Genomic DNA, 19,902 nt, shown 5'->3' on the forward strand with positions numbered 1-19,902 from the left:
AATAAAAAGTGTGCATAATATACATATCTATAGGATCTTATATCTTCGATAACTTTTAGATCAACCTACAATATAAAAGATCAATAAATTTGATTCTGCTACCTAAACATCATACTTAAATATTATTGGGATATCCCAATTATATTAAAAGATTATAGTTGAAATAGTTTTTAAAAATATATTTTATTCTTATATATTTTAAGCTAGAGCCTATTCAATGTGTGCGTGCTTGTAAGACATTTATCTCTTGGCATAGCTGATACTGTCATAAAAGCCTGATTCGTATTACAAATGAGTTGTACGTGCCTAGCACAAGGCAACGACTATATAATATAAAAACGATCTTATCTATAATTCCCTGTGAACTGCTGGCTAATTTATTTAGGGGGGAATTCCAGTGCCGGCATGAGGTATGTATTGTTGGGGAACTCACGGCATTAAAGCCTACAGCAGTTTTCGATTCAATAACAGAGGGTCGCGCGGTTGCGATAAGAAAAACTGATCATACAAATCTGTTTTAAAATGTCGGCAAATAATCTTCGCCCGATTTAGAACTGCCTTGAAATTGATTTTATTTTATGATAGAGCCCCTTCATTGGACCATAGCTGCTGAGCACCAGCGAAATAAGCGTTATGCACTTCATCAAGATCTGGAAGTCGGCCTTGGTGCGGCTCTTAAAATATCCCGTCTCATACCCGTAATACTGGGTGACTAAGGCGATGACAAAGCAGACGAAACCCAGGAAATTGTGGAATGTTTTGTTTAGCAGCGGCGTGATTAGTTTCTTAACGCGCGCCGAGCAGAGAGCTGCCAGCCCGGAGCTCATGGCCAGGAGACAGAGTATAAAGGCGGTAATGCCTAGAAGAATACCCGATTATTTATGTTCCTCTTTAAGCAAATCCCGTTCACTTACCCAATCTGCCATGAACGGACTGCAGCATAAATCCCTTCTGTATCATTTTGATCAGGGCACCGGCTGCCCCACAGCCACCGCCCAGCGTCAGTAGGATCCAATGGATTGTGGTCTTGGTGGATCGCTTGTAGCTGTTCGTTAGCACATTTCCTCCATAGTGGACCATTACCCCTTCCGCCATAAAGAAGGAGAACTGCGATATGCCAGGGGGAAAATCAAATGCTGCTCAATTCGGGCCGACGGGTCACTTACCCCAATGGTAACTAGCCAGGCGTGCAGTCCGGTGCCTGCGAGGCCCGTTTGCAGCGTGAGATACGATATGTAGATGGTAACAAATCCAATGCACATTTGGTTCAGCACATTCAGAGAGTATTCCAGGCGCTGCAGCGGCTGCTCGGTCTCACTAAGCGGTAATTTGTGCGACATTCTTGAATATCGATGGCCACCGGAAGATTCGTTCAGGTGCACAAAGGCGGACGATCGCTGGGCTCGTGCCGTTAGAGCTGTTGGAGGCGATTGCGGGAGCAGATTCTTGGCTGTGTCAGCTCTCGCCGTGCTGCCGTAGTCGACCACTTTCTGCGTGCTACTGATGACCGGCGGGAGATGTTCTGTCATCGTGGCTCTAAATGCTTGGTCTTAATACCCTGTAACTGAAAAGAAGGGAGAGAGAGAGAGAGATTGGGCTATAAATCTTCAGCTCGTCAAAGTATATTTAGCAGCAAAAGTCAAGTCAGTTTAGGTCATTCAAGACGTTTGTTTCGAATCGATATGTATCGATTTCAATGAAATATCGGTACGCTTAGCATGATATTGAATTCGAAATGTTCCCTTCAGGCAAAAGAGAAGAGAGGAGGAATGTGAATATCAATGAAAACCAGTAAAGGGCATCTGGTAGTCGAACATCTGGATGTCGATATAGTGTGTACGGCATGCTTATCAGTGGGGAAACAATAATGTTATTTTCGTGTTAAATTTATTAGCTGCAACAAAAACAAGCTCGCCGACTGATAATTGCGTCCAACAACTATTTTATGAGGCTGGAAAGCGCTGACTGTGCTTTTTTGCTTTTTATTTTGGGTTTTCGTTATATACATTCAAATTCACGGCAATTATTATTTTCGATTTGTCGTCGGCCGAAATCATAAAAGCCAATAGCCAACTTATATGAGTTTCAATTTATTGCGGGTTTCCGCGAGTCAGAAGTACGCCCATTGACTATAGCCAGTTCACTAATCTCAGTTCTGTATGGGTACAGCTCGAAGTCGACTCGGGGTCGAGTCGGCATTAATCGCGCCTCAGTCTGCAGCTATAACTGGTATTGTCAACCGCAAACCACAAATAATAACCCATATTGCTATTCGCGTATAGCTATTCAATATCATATGACAGTCGACTTTTAATATACATATAGGGGCAAAATATAAAAGTTAGATGAAAATTCATTGATAGATCAAGGCCAGCAACAGTATCGATATTAAAGGCAGAACACAATTACAGGGAATTTACTAGTCGGGTAGTGAGCAAGCAAAAACGAATGCCTCCATTTGATATATGTATATTGCATTTTAATTTTTAATATGTATTTACATATGGTATTATATATATATACAATTGTTTATTGCAAGAGAAAACGAATCTCTGGGGATGCTGTACACAAACTTGAGCTGCTTTTAGGGATGCTTTGCTATGCTATACCCTGTATCCAGAGACGAACTATAATCGCAATCAACTATCGATGCTGTTATCAAACATAGTTTAAATTGAACGACTTCAAGAAAATTGACGTACATAAAAATACATTGATATACAGATAGATAGGCAGGCGCACAGATAAACAGTTAGATCTATAGAAAGTTAGACATTCCGACAGAAATACGTTAATATATTTAATATTTAACGTGAGCAACTGCATGAATAGCTTCTCCCAATAAAAACAGCATGGTTCATTAAGAAATGTGGCTGGTATAAGCCGACTTTAGTTTGAAACTAAATCATACCTTAATGAGAGATTTTTACATGGAGTTAACCTCAGAGAAAAGATCAACTTATCTTATATTTATGTTATTTTTCATTTAACATGAATGACAAAATGTTTTGTTTTTCAACTTCTTTAACTGATATTGTTTAAAAATACTTAACTTGCTAATAGTATGTAATAGTAAAATAGCTATAGAATCTATCTATAGGTCAATCATTAACAAAATTAAACTATTATATCCTAATTTTGTATTTTCAATGGAATCAGGGTATATATATAGAAAAACTGACGAAGCATTCATGAGATTAACTTATATATTTTTTGAGATTCCATTCACAGATGATGCTACCTATCTAAACTTATACCTCAGTTTTGTCCGTTATATTATAGATTTTAAGCTAGCTAATAAAAAATAAAATTTAAATTAGTTTCACTAAAACTGACATCACTTCTTCGCTTACCTAATTTAGCGAACTGGATCCGCTCATCTGGAATTACATAGAATAAGTTATTAAATTATTTAATTAACTTTATAGACTTATAAAATATGTCTAATTTACAAACTGTGTATTGAATCATTGTTTCATAAGAGATGGAAAATATAAACTGATGATTTAAAAGAAAAATCTAGTTTCATTGAAATCAATACAATGCTGAATTTGTATTAAAGTTACTTTTATTTCTCTTCTAGTTATAAGTTAATATTATACTCAGTTAATTAAATTATTTATATCTAAAATTTAACATTATTTATGTCTAAAATTTAACATAATCGTTTCTCCTCTTAGCTGGCGAAACTGAGAGCTTTCTGATATAGCGACTTAAGCGGTGCTATGCAGGTTAGGACCATTGACACGAGGGTCGCGACCTGCATAAGGATAACGAAATCCTCGCCTTGGCCTTTGAATATTCCGGTTTGCGTATAGCCGTAGAACTGGGCCAACATGGCCGTAACAAATGCGCCCATGCTGAGCAGGACGTGGAAGGTTTTGTTGCCCAGCGGCGAACAAATCTTCGACAAGCTACGGGCCAGCACTGCTGACAGTCCACTGAGCAGAGAGATGAGGCACAGCACGAAGGCGGCGAATCCCAGCCGGGAGTGGGTGGTGACGCTAATGCTCCAGTTGTCGCGTATCAGTTGGACCAGGCAGCCGGCTACCCCCATACCGCCACCGAGTATCTGCAGCACCACATGGATGGCCGTCTTGCGCTTGCGAGTGTAGCGCAGAGTCAGCCAGTTGCCGTCGTAGAAGCACATCATGGCCTCGGCCATGAGGAAAACAAAACCAAAGGACACCAGCCAGACGTGCAGCCGGATTCCAGAGAGACCAGTGCGTAGGCAGTTCCAGCAGATCCAGATTGTGACGAATCCAATGCACAGCTGATTGAGCACGTTGAGACCAGCTTCGATGTGCTGCAGGACGGTAGTGGAATTGCTTTTTGCTACGGTCATATTGAGGGGGATATATTTGATTCCAAGGATTCCAAGAATTTTTTATGAAGTGTTTATTAAATATTTTCTTTTCCTTAGTATAAGGAGTTTTTCAAGAGATTTACTTCTATTCGAGCACTAAATTATTTTAGCGCTTTTCACAGTTGCACTTTGAAGTCAAAACTAATATGAACTTATTTATTATTTGTATTTTTTCTGGATGTTTCACGAGTTTGAAATACGGTTTTATACTGGCTTTTTCTTTGAATGAACTTTCACATTGCCGTCCGCTTTCGTGTATAGGGAAATACAACTTAGGGTCTCTTCATGGATAGCAAAACGTATTTATACCATTTACCCTTTCTGGAAGCTCGAAAGGGTATATAAGACTTATGACAGTCCTACTCCTTATGACGCTGCTTGGTTAATTTAATATTCAGTCACCTGTCCGTATCAAATACATTAAGTTTACCATAAATCTACGCTATAAAATCGATATCTTTAAACTCGATAAATATCGATTATCGACTACAGGTACATGTATCTTTCTTACTATGCACAGCCTTATAGGAAAACCTATAACACAAAGGTATAAACTGTAAAGTATTTCGTATCTGTTTAGAGGGTATCTCCCAGTTAAGCAAACTAACAATCGTTGGTTTCTTTAAGTTAACTAAATTACTTGATAATATTATTTATGTACATATTCCGACTATCAGCAAAGTTGCGGTTACCAATCAAATGCATAGCACTTAAAGGATTATAATATATACACCTAACGCAATCAATTTCGCATTTCGCACTCTATGTACATACCCAGCAACAACTGCCACTAGTATCTTTATCGCCAGTGAGAATCGACGCAGATCTTCTATTGCAAGAATTGAGATAGAGCTTATTCTGCACTCAGCCTCACGTCATTCAGTGGGTGTTTCCAGCATTCAAATTTGATATGAATTCCTTATATAATTGACTCATTTTTACTTTGGTAAAGTAGGGTATATTGATTTCTGTGATTTCTTCCTGATAATTTGAGCAACTGAAGTATATAGACGGTGTTGGTGTATTAAGATATAAAACCTTCAAACTAGGATGAATAAGTCAAAATTTTATCTAAGATCAATCAGAAAATCTCATTAAATAGAGCATTGCAAAAAAAAAAAAAAAAAAAAAAAACATTGCATTGCATGTAGTTGACCGACTTTGAACAGGGTATGCCTCAGCTACCCGGTTCGTACTCCACTCGCGCGCTTGGCCATAATTGTTGGCCATAATGTAGCATAGTCATCATCGATTTAAGCCACTTATAATGCGTCTAGCACTTATTTGTTAAATTAGCGATACTATTTCCATTTTGAGCACCGTCAGCAGTGCTTAAGTCTTATCATACTGCAAAAGCGCACGTACTATGATAATAAACAGGCCCGGTATGGGAAAGGCTTCTACTCTACACTCACATAACTATTTGATGTGACTAAAGATCAATAAAATATCTATTTGACCATTTGCAGTGGTATTAATTTAAACTTTTTTAAATATTTCTGCGGAACTAACTGATAAACGTCCAGAAATTACGGAATTGAGAATGCTAGTAACTAATAGTAGTAGCTCAACTAACTAACTAACAGTATTGTGATGATAAATAAACTTTTATATGGGGCATATACAATAAAACACTTCCAACATATAAGAGTTATAGCGCAAGGACTAAACTAGGTAAAATGACGTTTCTGTACTATAAACAAACTTTATGGAGTTGCTTAAAATTCTTTATGCTTACAGACATGGATATTTTTAATATTTGACTGCGGCTCACTTCACAACTTACGTAAAAGAGACGCCATTCGTTAAGAAATCGAATGAGAGAGAGAGAAGCATTCAATATTTAGATTTCATAACTTACTGCCTTCTGTAAAGTGAAGGAGAATAAATGAAGCCTCAAAAGGAATGAATAATTTGGCTAAGCACTTGAGGTTTTGCTTGAATATTTTTTGTATTTGCTCGGCCCGGACGCTTGAGAAATACTTTGGATAAATAATCTGGATAAAAATAAATTGAAACTGGCTAAAATGTAACAAAAAATTCTAGAATAGCGGGCTCGACGAAAAATGGAAGGAATTAAACGAAATGTATCAAATATATTTAACAATTATGAAATGATCTTCTTCTCTTCTGGCTCTTCGTTGTCCCTTGCTTTTGTTTGGCAGACGGACGGAGAGGCAGAATGTATGATAGGCAGATAGACAGATATAAAACAGTCATACGATCAGATATATAGGCAAACAAACACACTTATTTAAATCGGATAACTCTATTACAAATACTTATACATATACATATTTAAGTTGGGCACTCAATTTGCTTAGGGCATGCTGGGTTTTGTAAACTTTGTTAAAAATTTTAATTATCTTGGAAGAGGGGATACATATAGAGATTCAGCATATACAGTTGTTGAAATGTGTATATGGGTTTTGTGCATGTCCGTCTTGTCCGTCCGTCTGTCTTTCTGTCCGTATAAACGCAATTTATTTCGGCGCTATTGAAGATAGGGCTTTGAAATTTGGAACACATACTCGGGTATATCTCCGATATATGCCCACTAGGAGCGTGTTATATCGGAAAATGCATTTTCCGACATACTATAAACCAAGAAGATAAAGTGATTTTTCAAATTTTTTATTTGCTATATTTTAGGCACTTTTTATGCTGGAGACCTGAAATTTTGTATATACACGCGGGTTGACCACCTAAGCACAAACAGCTACGGCGGCGCCCTCAGGGGGCGTAGCAAATAAAGCTTCAAATTTGGATAGGTGAGTTACTGGTAACCTCCTCTATCGATGATCTAAAAATAATTGTTACGCTTCTTAAGGGGCGTGCCATATCGAAAGATACTCTGTATTTTAACCTTTTTGAGCGTAACCATTCAAATTTTGTAGTTAGGTTACCATTAGCTCGTTCTAAGAGCTGATTAAAAGAGAGGTGTCTACGGCCACTAGTGACGTGGCAAATCGGTGCGTAGATCTCAGAAGATACAAGAGTTAGAGAGCTGTACGAGTTTCTTCTTATTTTTTTTATGTCGATAAATCAGCCGATAACTTTTTTATCGAGAATAATCGAAAAATTGATTTTGTTTTTTCAGCCTCATTGGAATAATATTAGACCTGGAGACTTCAAATTTACTGTGTATATACATATGATGAATACAAACATTTTGTAATTTACAGATTTTGGATACCACGCCCCCGTTTCCCCAATTTGTAAAAAAAGCATTTCAAGTACTAGAGATTTGTGCTTTGGAATGTACATACATTTGAACATTATGATTACGATCTGAGAGTTTCATTAAGATTGTACGTCTAGAAATTAAATTATTCAACAAATAAATTCTTATAACGTTGCTCACACTGCAACGCAGCCCCAGCGCAGAATATCAGTTTGGAGGGTTCAGGGTATCTCCTAGTCGAGCAGTCTCCACTAGAGCTTTCTTACTTTTTTTTTTTTTTTTGCCAATGTGTGAAAGATTTTTATTTTTACTAAATTGACAGATATGAAATGACTCTTAGGTATTTAATTAAACGCTTGGAAAATGGGCAGGCCTTGCGCAGTTTTCTTAAGAATTATTTACATATTCAGAAAATTGTAAATGCATTTGAATAGTGCTTCTACTTATGTAGTATTGTATATGCATCTATAATATTACATATGTATATCAGTAGTCTTGTGGTTAAGGTGCTGGCATGTATTATGTGTTGAGCTCCTAGTTTTAATAATAAGCAAAATTTTTTATACAAGCAGAGTAATATTTTATTTTGTTAATATTCTTTTTATATACATACATATGTACATATCTAGCAGCTCTACAGCAAATGTTCATCAAATCAGAAATAATGTTAAACATACATATATCATTTTCCCGATTGCAACTAGTAAATGCGCGTCATGTCATTTGTTTTTGCAAAACATTGTACTAAAATGGAAAATAATATATGTTTGAGCGCTCGCTCGAGCTGGAAAACCATTGACGGGACTATCGATAGTTTCGATGAAATTTTTGGTATGCGGTACATACATTTTACATTACATTTCATTACATGCAAAAAATCCTCAGAATTAGTCCCCGGAATTCCTGCTTTTTTGGAAACTGCATTTTCCGATATACCAGAAATCAAATAAGTTGAAGTGCTAGAAAGCTAGAGCTGAAATTTGGAATGCATATCCGTGTCGACCACCCAAGAACAAATGCCTTGGCGGATATATGTCCACCCACATGCGCAAAAAGTTTGCAGTTTTTTCATTGGCCAATCAACACTCGTCAACTACCTGTGAATGGTGCATGCGCATGGAGCAATCAGAAGCAGAGGCGCTCGACCCACAAAGGCTTTAGAATCCACAGGTAGTAGGGGAATTTCTGAATGTAAGAGAGCGCGCTCTATACCCTACTTATCTGCATTGCATGAGCATAGCAAATAGGAAATAAATACATATATATACATATATATATATATATATATATATATACATGCAGTGGAGTTAAGTAGGGGAATATCTGAATGTAAGAGAGCGCGCTCATACCCTACTTATCTGCATTGCATAAGCATAGCAAATTTGTATACCTGAGCCCATTGAAAATGGGAAATCAGGGTATAATGGTCTTGTGAAAAAGTATGTAACGGGCAGAAGGAGGCGTGTCAGACCCCACAAAATATATATATTCTTGATCAGCGCGATGAGCTGAGTCGATATAGCCCTGTCCGTCTGTCCGTCCGTCCGTCCGTCCGTATGAGTACGTCGATCTCAGAAGTTATAAGAGCTAGAGAGCTGAAATTTGGCATGCATACTCGTGTGTACCATACGCAGTACGAGTTTGCTTTATTTTTTTATCGAGAATAATCGAAAAATTGATTTTTTTTTTTAGCCTAATTTGAACACTTTTAGACTTGGAGTCTTCAAATTTGCGTTGTATATAAAGTTAATCGATACAAAGATTTTGTAATTTACAGATTTTGGACACCACGCCCCCTTCTCCCCCAAAACGCATTTCAAGTACTAGAGACTTGTGCTTTGGAATGTACACACACACACCATATGATTACGCTCTGAAAGTTTCATTAGGATCGTATGTCTACAAATGAAATTATTCAACAAAAAAATTCTCATAATATTGCCCACACTGCAGCGCAACCCAAGCGCAGTCGCTGCTTACTGCGCAGTTAGCAGAGCGCAGGCTTATCCGTGACAGCATAAAATGTGGCATGCCTAGAGCTATTAATAGATTATTTGCTTTGATCATATTTTCGCTATTTTCTTAAGTGATAATAAGCAATGCCAACTGCAAAAGTGGAGTAGGAGTGCCGCGGTTATGGCATCAGCGGACGTAAAGCTGCTGCAACGTGTTTACGATGCGTGTACGTCGACTCTGCAGGATCTACACAGCGAAATACAGCATCATCTACCAACGCCTGGGCTCGGTCACATTCGTCGTTGGATACAATGCGCTTGGCTCGAACTGCAGAATGATAAGCTCAACTCAGATGAGGTTATTATTATTATTATTATTATTACAGCTAAGATGAAGTGACTGCGTCTCAATTGGTGCAATTGCTGAAACAGCTCACCGTCCAGCATGCCATGTTCAAGAATATTGCGTTCTACAGGTATAAAGAGAGTCGCTTACGTGTGATCATACGAGAGTCGCCTCGCAGGCTATTGGACTTTGACCAGCTACATCGTCGACTCTTTTTGATATACCAGTTACCACAATCACCCGACGGTAACATCTGAGCCGTCACTGTTAGTGCTTCTAACCAACTTCTGCATCTATATGTACTGGTGGAATATACAATCTCAGATGAATGAACAAAAGAAACTGCAGTCTGATAAGAAACCCAACAATGAAGGAAGGAAGGCTAAGACACTAAATAATAAAGAGTGTAACGAGTTACATTATAAAGCGCTGATGGTGGAGTAGGAGGCTTGGAGCAGTGCACGCGCTGGATCCGGCCAATGGGTCATCGGGAGAAGGGAAGGGGTAAGAGGAGGGGAACTGCGACTCCTAGCGCTGCCAAAATATATTTATTAATAAAAATCGCGTGCGAACGATTGTCTTCGGCCACTTACTTCGAAGAGAGGAAAGAAGAGAGAGAGAGAGAGAGAGAGAGAGAGATAGAACAGATTTATACACACACAAACATACCCGTCCAAGCTGGGTCTCGCTTCGCAAGCAAATATGTGCTTGCTCAGCGAACGTCGGCCTTTGATATTTAAGGCGACAGACCGTGCCCACCCTACCTTGGTCGCTGGCTACCTGCATATATTAACAGCGACCCCATACCCAGCTTGGAGAGCTAAAAACCTACAGAGACGCGCCGCATGGCCCCAAAATAATTAGACTTAATTAACCTTCATTGGATATATTATTTACAAAATAATCGTACATTGGTAAATAGTGGCTATGGGCATAGATAATGCGAGATTATAAACAGATCAAAAAGAAAGCTTTCGGGGAGCTTTTTCTCTCAGCTGATCGAAATGAGGTAGAAGTGATAGAGAGGTTAAAATTTATGCATTATGTTCTTTCTTTTTTAATGCAGCGGTTGTAAAAAAAAACGCTGACGGATACGAACAAAAAATAAATATTGAATTTGTTAAATTTATAATGCAGCTCCACTTACTGTGCTGTCCCGCGATGAAAGCGCTTCCATTTCGGTTGGGCGACAGGCTGTGATAACAAAAAAAAATTTATATGCAACTGAAAAAAAAATATAATGCATAAACTACGAATGGGGAAAATATTCATCGGGAGGAGGTTAAACTTAATGACTAAAGTTATATTTAAATTATTCTACTATTTAACTACTATACAATATTCATGGTGAAGTGCAAATCAGAAAAAAAAATTAACTCGGTGCCTATAATACAAGGTTTAGTTGTGCGCCGATATAGAGATTTAGTTGTGCGCCGATATTAAGATTTGGTTGTGCGCCGATGCAACGATTTAGTTGTGCGCCCCAATGCAAAGATTTAGTTGTGCGCCGATGCAACAATTTAGTCGTGCGCCGATGTAAAGATTTGGTGGTGCGCCGATGTAAAGATTTGGTGGTGCGCCGATGTAAAGATTTGGTGGTGCGCCGATGTAAAGATTTGGTGGTGCGCCGATGTAAAGATTTAGTTATGCGCCCCAATGGCACTTTGGCAAAAAAATTAAAATTTTTTGCTGGGTGCCAAACCGAATAGTTTGGCACTTGCACAAAAGAAATAGCACTTGAATTTAAAAAAAACTTTTTTTTCTTTAAGTTTCAAAGTCACTTTTCACTATTCACAGCGTGATTTAGCAACAACATTTTCAGTCGGTGGTTGGGATCGGAAAAAGAAAGAGGAAAATATGGCCGATCCCATGAAGCGGCAAGTCATCGCTTGGGAACAGTTTTTTATGGCCTAGGTGAGAGTGACAATTTCTCCTGTTATTGATCCAGATTTGGGATTGCCACATCCGTGATCGCGTGATCAACTTTTCTAAGCCACTCCAAGCTCAGCGGATTGCCTACTTTTAGGCTGCTTCTATTTTTTCTCTATTCCAGCGCCACTACAAGACCCCCCTACCAAAATCACACTATAGAGTGATTCGCGCTGGACTCTGCGATTATTGTTTTAGGTCTTTTGCATGGTATTTACCAATCAAGCGACCCTGCAAATCTTCAATTTCATAATAACTATTGCCAAGTTTTTTCTTAATTCTTGCCTTTACGAAGTTCGGAGCTAGTTTCGCATTGAAGCCCCGTACAAAATTACTCTGTTGAAAATTACGCCTGTAAACTTCCTGACCTACCACAAACGAAACGTCACGACAACGCATATTATAGATATTTTCGTTTCGATTACGTTGTTGTTGCATGCAATCCTTTGCCCTGTCGCGTATAAGATCAAATGAATCGTCACGATTAAATTGAATAGCTCGATCTTCTAAGAAGTTTAAATTACGTAGCAGTTTGTACGTGGATGCATTGGTCACCATATTTTGGCCAAAGGCTATTCGATAAGGGCTTGTGCCGATAGCCGAATGCACGTCTGAACGCAGAGCGCAACAGATGGAGCTTAGATGAGCGTCCCAATCTTTTTGGTCAGGTGCAATATATGACTTTATTGCTGCTATCACCGATCGGTTGACTCGCTCCGAAGCATTTGCTTGTGGGGAATAAACGGCCGTATATGTATGATTAACTCCATACTTTTGTAATAATACGTTGAACAACTGAGACTTGAACTGTACACCGTTGTCAGAGACTATAGTTTCAGGAACTCCGAAGCAATGAAACAAATCCTGTTCTAAATAGTCTGTGATGGCGTCGGCAGTCAAATTTTTGACGGGTTTCAAAAAAGGAAATTTCGACATATGGTCTAAAACAACAAAGACTCCTATATTCCCGGTGCGACTTCGCGGATATGGACCTAGAAAGTCAATATAAAGTTTTTGGAACACGCGTTGCGTTGAACCCGATTTTCCTAAGGGTGGACGTAGTGTGTAATTTGGGTGCTTGTTGCACTTGCAACTCTCGCAATTATTAACGAATTTTTTTACATCTACTACCATTTTCGGCCAATAAAGATAGCGGCGTAGCTTATCTAGCATCTTGTTTATGCCTGGGTGAGAAGCTAGTGGAGGCTCGTGGGCCTTCTTAAGGACTTCTGGAACCAGCGATTGGGGAACCCAAAGTTTCCAACACAGATCATCGGCTACTTTCTCACCCGACGCGTGATCAGCTCTCCGATATATATAATCATCAACTACCTTCACATCTGGTGATCTAGATTGATTGGCTAATATTTTGGCTTTAAGTTCTAGATAATCAGATGTCTTAAAATGAACTGAGTCGAGATCCACTAGACAATCGGCTGAGATTGCAGACACATCTTCTGTGTACACTCGTGATAAAGCATCTGGTACAATGTTTTGACTGCCTTTTCTATGGACTATTTTAAAATCATAACCCTGAAGTTTTAAAGCCCACCTTGCTAACCGAGAACTCAAGTCAGTTTGAGACATGAGCCATTTTAGAGAAGCATGATCTGTGACTACAGAAAATTCTTGTCCTTCAACATAAGCTCTAAATTTTTTTATCGCTAAAATAGCTGCCAGACATTCTTTTTCCGTTACGGAATAATTCCTTTGACAACGGTTAAGTTTACGAGACATAAAAGCCACCGGTACCTCTTCATTATTCTCTGTTACCTGGACTAACACAGCACCAACACCTGTATGGCTGGCATCGCAGTGTATAGAGAATGGTCTGTCAAAATTTGGACTATGCAAAACTGGAGCCGTACTAAGCTTCTCCTTGAGTTCTTCGAACGCTTTTTGAGCTGATTCACCCCATACAAATTTTTGTTTATGTTTCAGCGTGTCTGTTATAGGGGATGCAATGGTGGCATAGTTCTGAATAAATTTATTATACCATCCCGTCATACCTAAAAACCGCCTAACTTGTTTGACTGACCTCGGGACTGGGAATTCTGTAATAGATACAATTTTATCTGGGTCTGTGCTAACTGTGCCATTGCCAATCACATGACCTAAATATTTTACCTCTTTGAGACAGAAATTACTTTTCTCAATATTGATGGTCAAACCTGCTGTTTTTATGTGATTTGCCAACTCTTTTAGGACATTTAGATGCCGTTCGAAAGTATCTGAAACTACCAACAAGTCATCTAAATAGATAAAAAACTTCACGACGCAGATTAGTGGGTATTATTCTATCCATCAACTTCGACATTGTCTGTGGAGCATTACAAAGCCCAAAAGGCATAACAGTGTATTGATACAATGGCCTACCAGGTACGCTAAATGCGGTTTTATCGCGTGACTTCGGCTCTAGTGGAATTTGCCAGAAAGCATCTTTTAAATCTAAGCTGGTTATGAATTCAGCTTTTGGTAGCCTACTAAGAATACCATCAATGAACGGCATAGGATACGCATCCTTAACGGTAACCGCATTAACACGCCTGCTATCTAAACACAAACGAACCTTTCCTGGTTTGCGAACTAACACAACTGGAGAAGACCAAGCGCTTTGTGACTCCTCTATCACGCCTAATTTAAGCATTCTGTCCAGCTCTTCATACATTAACTTTTCTACTGCTGGTGAAACTGGATAATGACGTTGCTTAATTGGAGCGGCTCCGGCGACATTAATCTCATGCGAAAGAAGAGTTGTTCGTCCCAAGCCCAGTTTAGCAAAAGAAGGGAACATGTTAATGTGTTGCAGCAGCAATTGATGCTGCGTGACTGTAAGTGGCTTTAGGTTGCGATCCTCTAAAGAAGACAAATTATTGACTGTGGGCACCACCTCCAGTGGAAGAAGATTAAATTGGGTCCAAAAATCTATCCCTAAATATAAATCTTGAGATAAGGAGGGTACTATATAAAATGTCAACATTCTAGCTTCATTTTTAAATTTGATTTCTGTAGTGATTTTGCCTATTATATTCTGTGCCTTGCCATCTGCAGTACGTACAGCTGAATTCAGAGGCTTAAATACGATATTTGAATTAAGAACATGATTACAAAATTCACCACCAATACAGCTTATGGAAGCGCCTGTGTCCATTAGGCCAGTAATACTCTTTCCTAATAAACTAACATTTGCATATGGCCTAATATCTTGAGCGTTTGCTATCACAGCTAACATTAGCTGCTTCTGCTCTATCTTATGACGTTTTTTTGCTGAGATACGACGTAGTTGAGAGCGAGATTTGGAGCTTATTTGTGTGTGTATTGTTTCGGAATGGGCATCATAAAGTTGTGAGGTCGTAATTGGGTCATTGGTATAGTCAACGGACTGAAAATCTATGTGTTGGTTGATGTCGACTTCATTTGTTTGCGTGCACTGGTCGACGGTGCACGGGCTGACAAGTTTTTTGAATGCCTGTTGCATTTCATGCACGAAGGCTTATACGTGTCGGGTTTGCCACAACCATAACAAAATACTCGACGTTCCGCAGTACAATCTTGGTACCTGTGCCCTGTCGCATTACAGTTCCAGCACAGTAAATTTACTGCTGATACTTCTGGACTGTCGACGTCCTCATCCGAAGACTCGTGCTCTATTGCGATTTCATTTACTGAGCGACGTGGCATAGGTATAGGATGCGGCTTATTCACTAATGGCTTGCCAATCGTTTGCAAGAAAATTTCGCGTGTGCGCACCAACTGACGTAGCTGAGCAACTCTTTCAATTCTCTCATAAAGAAGTTCATGCTGAATTTCAGGGAGCAAATTATTACGGAGAATTTGGAGTAGAGATAACTCACGCAAGGGACTCGAAAGTTTGTCCGCAAGTGATACGATGGCCTCATGGAACTCATCGAAGGGTTCGCCTATCTTTTGCTTACGCCTATCTATGGCAGCTCGGATATGAAGGTCAGTTCTATCATCATTAAATTGCTCTCTAAGTGCAAAACAAAGTTCTTGCCAGCGAATCCCAGGCACACTTTTGTGATAGCGCCAAAACCAATCACTCGCACTACCATCAAAGAGGTTGCTAACGTATCTAGACAACAGCTCAAAATTGCCTTCTAGAGTCTGATGCGTAAGAGCTTCAGTTCGATAAATGAAATCTTCTACTGACAAGGCCGTTTTGCCATTGAAACGTACCTTCCAATTTGAAATAATTTGGCTGATGCGATCTGGTCGCAAATCCGTTCCTAATGACGTGAATCTATTGTTTGAATGGGTGCCAGATACAGTTGAAGCTGGTTGAAACTCTTGTTGGCCAAGATTGCTGGTATTATCTTGCACTGGCAGTATAGGACTGCGACTTGTATGCGGCTCTGCGGATGATGAAAGCAGTTTCTGGAAGCCACTCTCTATCACCTGCGACAGCGTCTCACTTTGCCTCATAGAAATCTGAGCTATCAATTCAGTTTGCCGAAGTGAAGCGGCAGAAATGGCGTCAGCTATTATTGTAGCCAAGTCTGGAGTAAGAGGGGGCGCCACTGAAGAAACTAAGGCAGGTGACGAAATATCGCCTTCAGACATATTGGAGGTTGCTGTCTTTCTTGCCTGGGATCTAGTTTTAGTTGCTACATTCGACCCTGATGGCTTATCCATTAAAGATTCTGTACTGACGGCAACACTCGGTAATCGCAGCGACTGTTTACACACTGGACAGACTGTCTTATTAGCTATCTTGGTGTTAAAACACGATTGATGAAAGGTATGGCCACAACTTGTTTTAAATAGCTGGCTTTCATTAATAATAGATTCTGTACAAATAAAACAGTTTATGATAGGCTCGTCAGGCCGGGATAAATTTTCGCTACTACGCGTTAAAGGCATTTTCGAATCGATATAATTGGCAACTATATTGCAAAGAAATGGCAAGTAAGTAAAAAAAATTAACTGACTATTAACTAGTAGGAATAATAAAGAATTAAATAATTCAGTTAAACTAACTAAAAAAATAATAAATAAAAAAGAAAAGGAACACAATAAATCAACTAATTGATAATTCCCTATATAAAAGCAAAAAAAAACTGAAGAGAGCAAACGAAATTAAATCTGCAAAACAGTAACTGCAAAAAAAATAAAATAATAAGTAAACCAAATTCAAAAGAATATTTCAATTACATACGATTTTGGGGTACCATGCGAACACATCCAATAGATAAATTTAGACGGGTACAAAGGTGCTAAGAAAGTAGAAAATTTTAGTGAAGAGTACAAAACGAAACAGAAGCAAAAATGACATAAACCATATTCATGACTAAAATTATAGTCATTAAGGCGGCGATACCACAATTTCATTGCGCGGAGGATAATAGAGCGTGTCCATTGAAATCCACATCCAGCTACAAGAATATGTAATATTAGGTTCGCACGTCCCATTTAATAGACTGGAATACATAATTGCTTTTGCAAGTGAACCGCGACAAATCGAAGAGATAAAATAAGTCAGCTGATAATGACTTGAATCGATTGTTGTCGGGGCTGCCGGACTGTTGGGCCCCACGTTGGGCGCCAAATAAATATATGATTTTAAATTAATTCTGTAACGAGTTACATTATAAAGCGCTGATGGTGGAGTAGGAGGCTTGGAGCAGTGCACGCGCTGGATCCGGCCAATGGGTCATCGGGAGAAGGGAAGGGGTAAGAGGAGGGGAACTGCGACTCCTAGCGCTGCCAAAATATATTTATTAATAAAAATCGCGTGCGAACGATTGTCTTCGGCCACTTACTTCGAAGAGAGGAAAGAAGAGAGAGAGAGAGAGAGAGAGAGAGAGAGATAGAACAGATTTATACACACACAAACATACCCGTCCAAGCTGGGTCTCGCTTCGCAAGCAAATATGTGCTTGCTCAGCGAACGTCGGCCTTTGATATTTAAGGCGACAGACCGTGCCCACCCTACCTTGGTCGCTGGCTACCTGCATATATTAACAGCGACCCCATACCCAGCTTGGAGAGCTAAAAACCTACAGAGACGCGCCGCATGGCCCCAAAATAATTAGACTTAATTAACCTTCATTGGATATATTATTTACAAAATAATCGTACATAGGTAAATAGTGGCTATGGGCATAGATAATGCGAGATTATAAACAGATCAAAAAGAAAGCTTTCGGGGAGCTTTTTCTCTCAGCTGATCGAAATGAGGTAGAAGTGGATAGAGAGGTTAAAATTTATGCATTATGTTCTTTCTTTTTAATGCAGCGGGTGTAAAAAAAAAACGCTGACGGATACGAAAAAAAAATAAATATGGAATCTGTTAAATTTATAATGCAGCTCCACTTACTGTGCTGTCCCGCGATGAAAGTGCTTCCATTTCGGTTGGGCGACAGGCTGTGCTAACAAAAAAAATTTATATGCAACTGCAAAAAAATATAATGCATAAACTACGAATGGGGAAAATATTCATCGGGAGGAGGTTAAACTTAATGACTAAAGTTATATTTAAATTATTCTACTATTTAACTACTATACAATATTCATGGTGAAGTGCAAATCAGAAAAAAAATTAACTCGGTGCCTATAATACAAGATTTAGATGTGCGCCGATGCAAAGATTTGGTTGTGCGCCGATGCAAAGATTTGGTTGTGCGCCGATGCAACGATTTAGTTGTGCGCCCCAATGCAAAGATTTAGTTGTGCGCCGATGCAACAATTTAGTCGTGCGCCGATGTAAAGATTTGGTGGTGCGCCGATGTAAAGATTTGGTGGTGCGCCGATGTAAAGATTTGGTGGTGCGCCGATGTAAAGATTTGGTGGTGCGCCGATGTAAAGATTTAGTTATGCGCCCCAATGGCACTTTGGCAAAAAAATTAAAATTTTTTGCTGGGTGCCAAACCGAATAGTTTGGCACTTGCACAAAAGAAATAGCACTTGAATTTAAAAAAAACTTTTTTTTCTTTAAGTTTCAAAGTCACTTTTCACTATTCACAGCGTGATTTAGCAACAACCTTTTCAGTCGGTGGTTGGGATCGGAAAAAAGAAAGAGGAAAATATGGCCGATCCCATGAAGCGGCAAGTCATCGCTTGGGAACAGTTTTTTATGGCCTAGGTGAGAGTGACAATTTCTCCTGTTATTGATCCAGATTTGGGATTGCCACATCCGTGATCGCGTGATCAAATTTTCTAAGCCACTCCAAGCTCAGCGGATTGCCTACTTTTAGGCTGCTTCCTTTTTTCTCTATTCCAGCGCCACTACAAGAGGTTGATACGGAGACGAAGAAGAAAGTCCTGATTTGGGAGGATGACACTACATCAGCATACACTACATCATACATCAGCAGTTACAGCAGTCAGACAAGCTCATCGCGTCGAGATAGCAGCGAAAAATATACAGGTATGCAACTGATTGACAATAATAAACAAAAACTGTAATCACATCAATTGAACCTGTTGATGATTTCAGATGCCCTATTGAAGATAGTACCCAGTCCAACGCACCAACAGCAACCTATCATGCAACCCAGCTTTGATGCCAACTTGCCCAGTGCATCTGATGCAGCGCAGCTGTGGAAAAAGTCAAAGAAAACCTTAGAAATTTGTATAGTCATTCACGAAAGTGAATTAGTATATTGGTTTTGTGCAATGTCCGTCTTGCTGTCCGTCCGTCTGTCCGTATGAACGCAATCTATTTCGGCTCTATGGAAGCTAGAGACTTAAAATTTGGAACACATACTCGTGTATATCTCCGATTTATAAAGTGTTAAAATTTTCCCGATCCGCCCACTAGGGGAAATCATGTTAAATGAAGAGCTAGAAAGCTGAAATTTGGTATGTAGGTCCGCGTCGACCACCCAAGATCATGAGCTATGGGGGATATATCTCCGCCAATTGGGGGCGTGGCAAATCGGATAAAACTGTATCTCCAAGAGTTTTACAGCTAGAGCGCTGAAATTTTGCACGTCAGCTAATGTTATGATTCTATAAAGTCCTAAGACAAAATTCTGCTATATTTTGGACACTATTGATGCCAGAGACCTCAAATTTTGTATATATACTCGGGCTGATCACCCACGACCAAAAGGTTTTTTCGGATATATGTCCGCCCACAGGGGGCGTGGCAAACCCAAAT

At 39.3% G+C, this 19,902-nt stretch overlaps 2 protein-coding genes across 4 annotated transcripts; both read right to left on the minus strand.

The window, feature by feature from the left end:
• Positions 1-164: 164 nt before the first annotated feature.
• LOC6576200 (transmembrane reductase CYB561D2) lies at positions 165-18,816 on the minus strand. Of its 3 annotated transcripts, XM_044008534.1 has the most exons (5): positions 18,782-18,805; positions 3,354-3,380; positions 1,167-1,564; positions 915-1,107; positions 165-859 (listed from the first exon to the last, which is right to left on the minus strand). In XM_044008534.1, exons 3-5 carry the CDS (start codon positions 1,527-1,529, stop codon positions 549-551), a joined length of 867 nt encoding a protein of 288 aa, XP_043864469.1. In that variant the 5' UTR covers positions 1,530-1,564; positions 3,354-3,380; positions 18,782-18,805; the 3' UTR covers positions 165-548. The 3 variants fall into 3 exon arrangements, with proteins under 3 accessions (XP_043864469.1, XP_032585324.1, XP_002002196.1); XM_032729433.2 differs by lacking the exon at positions 3,354-3,380 and having other exon boundaries at positions 18,782-18,816; XM_002002160.4 differs by lacking the exons at positions 3,354-3,380; positions 18,782-18,805 and adding an exon at positions 2,007-2,147.
• On the minus strand, positions 3,555-4,792 carry LOC6576201. Its single transcript, XM_002002161.4, has one exon. It carries the CDS (start codon positions 4,343-4,345, stop codon positions 3,677-3,679), a length of 669 nt encoding a protein of 222 aa, XP_002002197.1. The 5' UTR covers positions 4,346-4,792; the 3' UTR covers positions 3,555-3,676.
• Positions 18,817-19,902: the final 1,086 nt, after the last annotated feature.

This window comes from Drosophila mojavensis, unplaced genomic scaffold (assembly GCF_018153725.1).
Source record: "Drosophila mojavensis isolate 15081-1352.22 unplaced genomic scaffold, ASM1815372v1 contig_36, whole genome shotgun sequence".
In the NCBI taxonomy this organism is placed as follows: Eukaryota; Metazoa; Arthropoda; class Insecta; order Diptera; family Drosophilidae; genus Drosophila; species Drosophila mojavensis.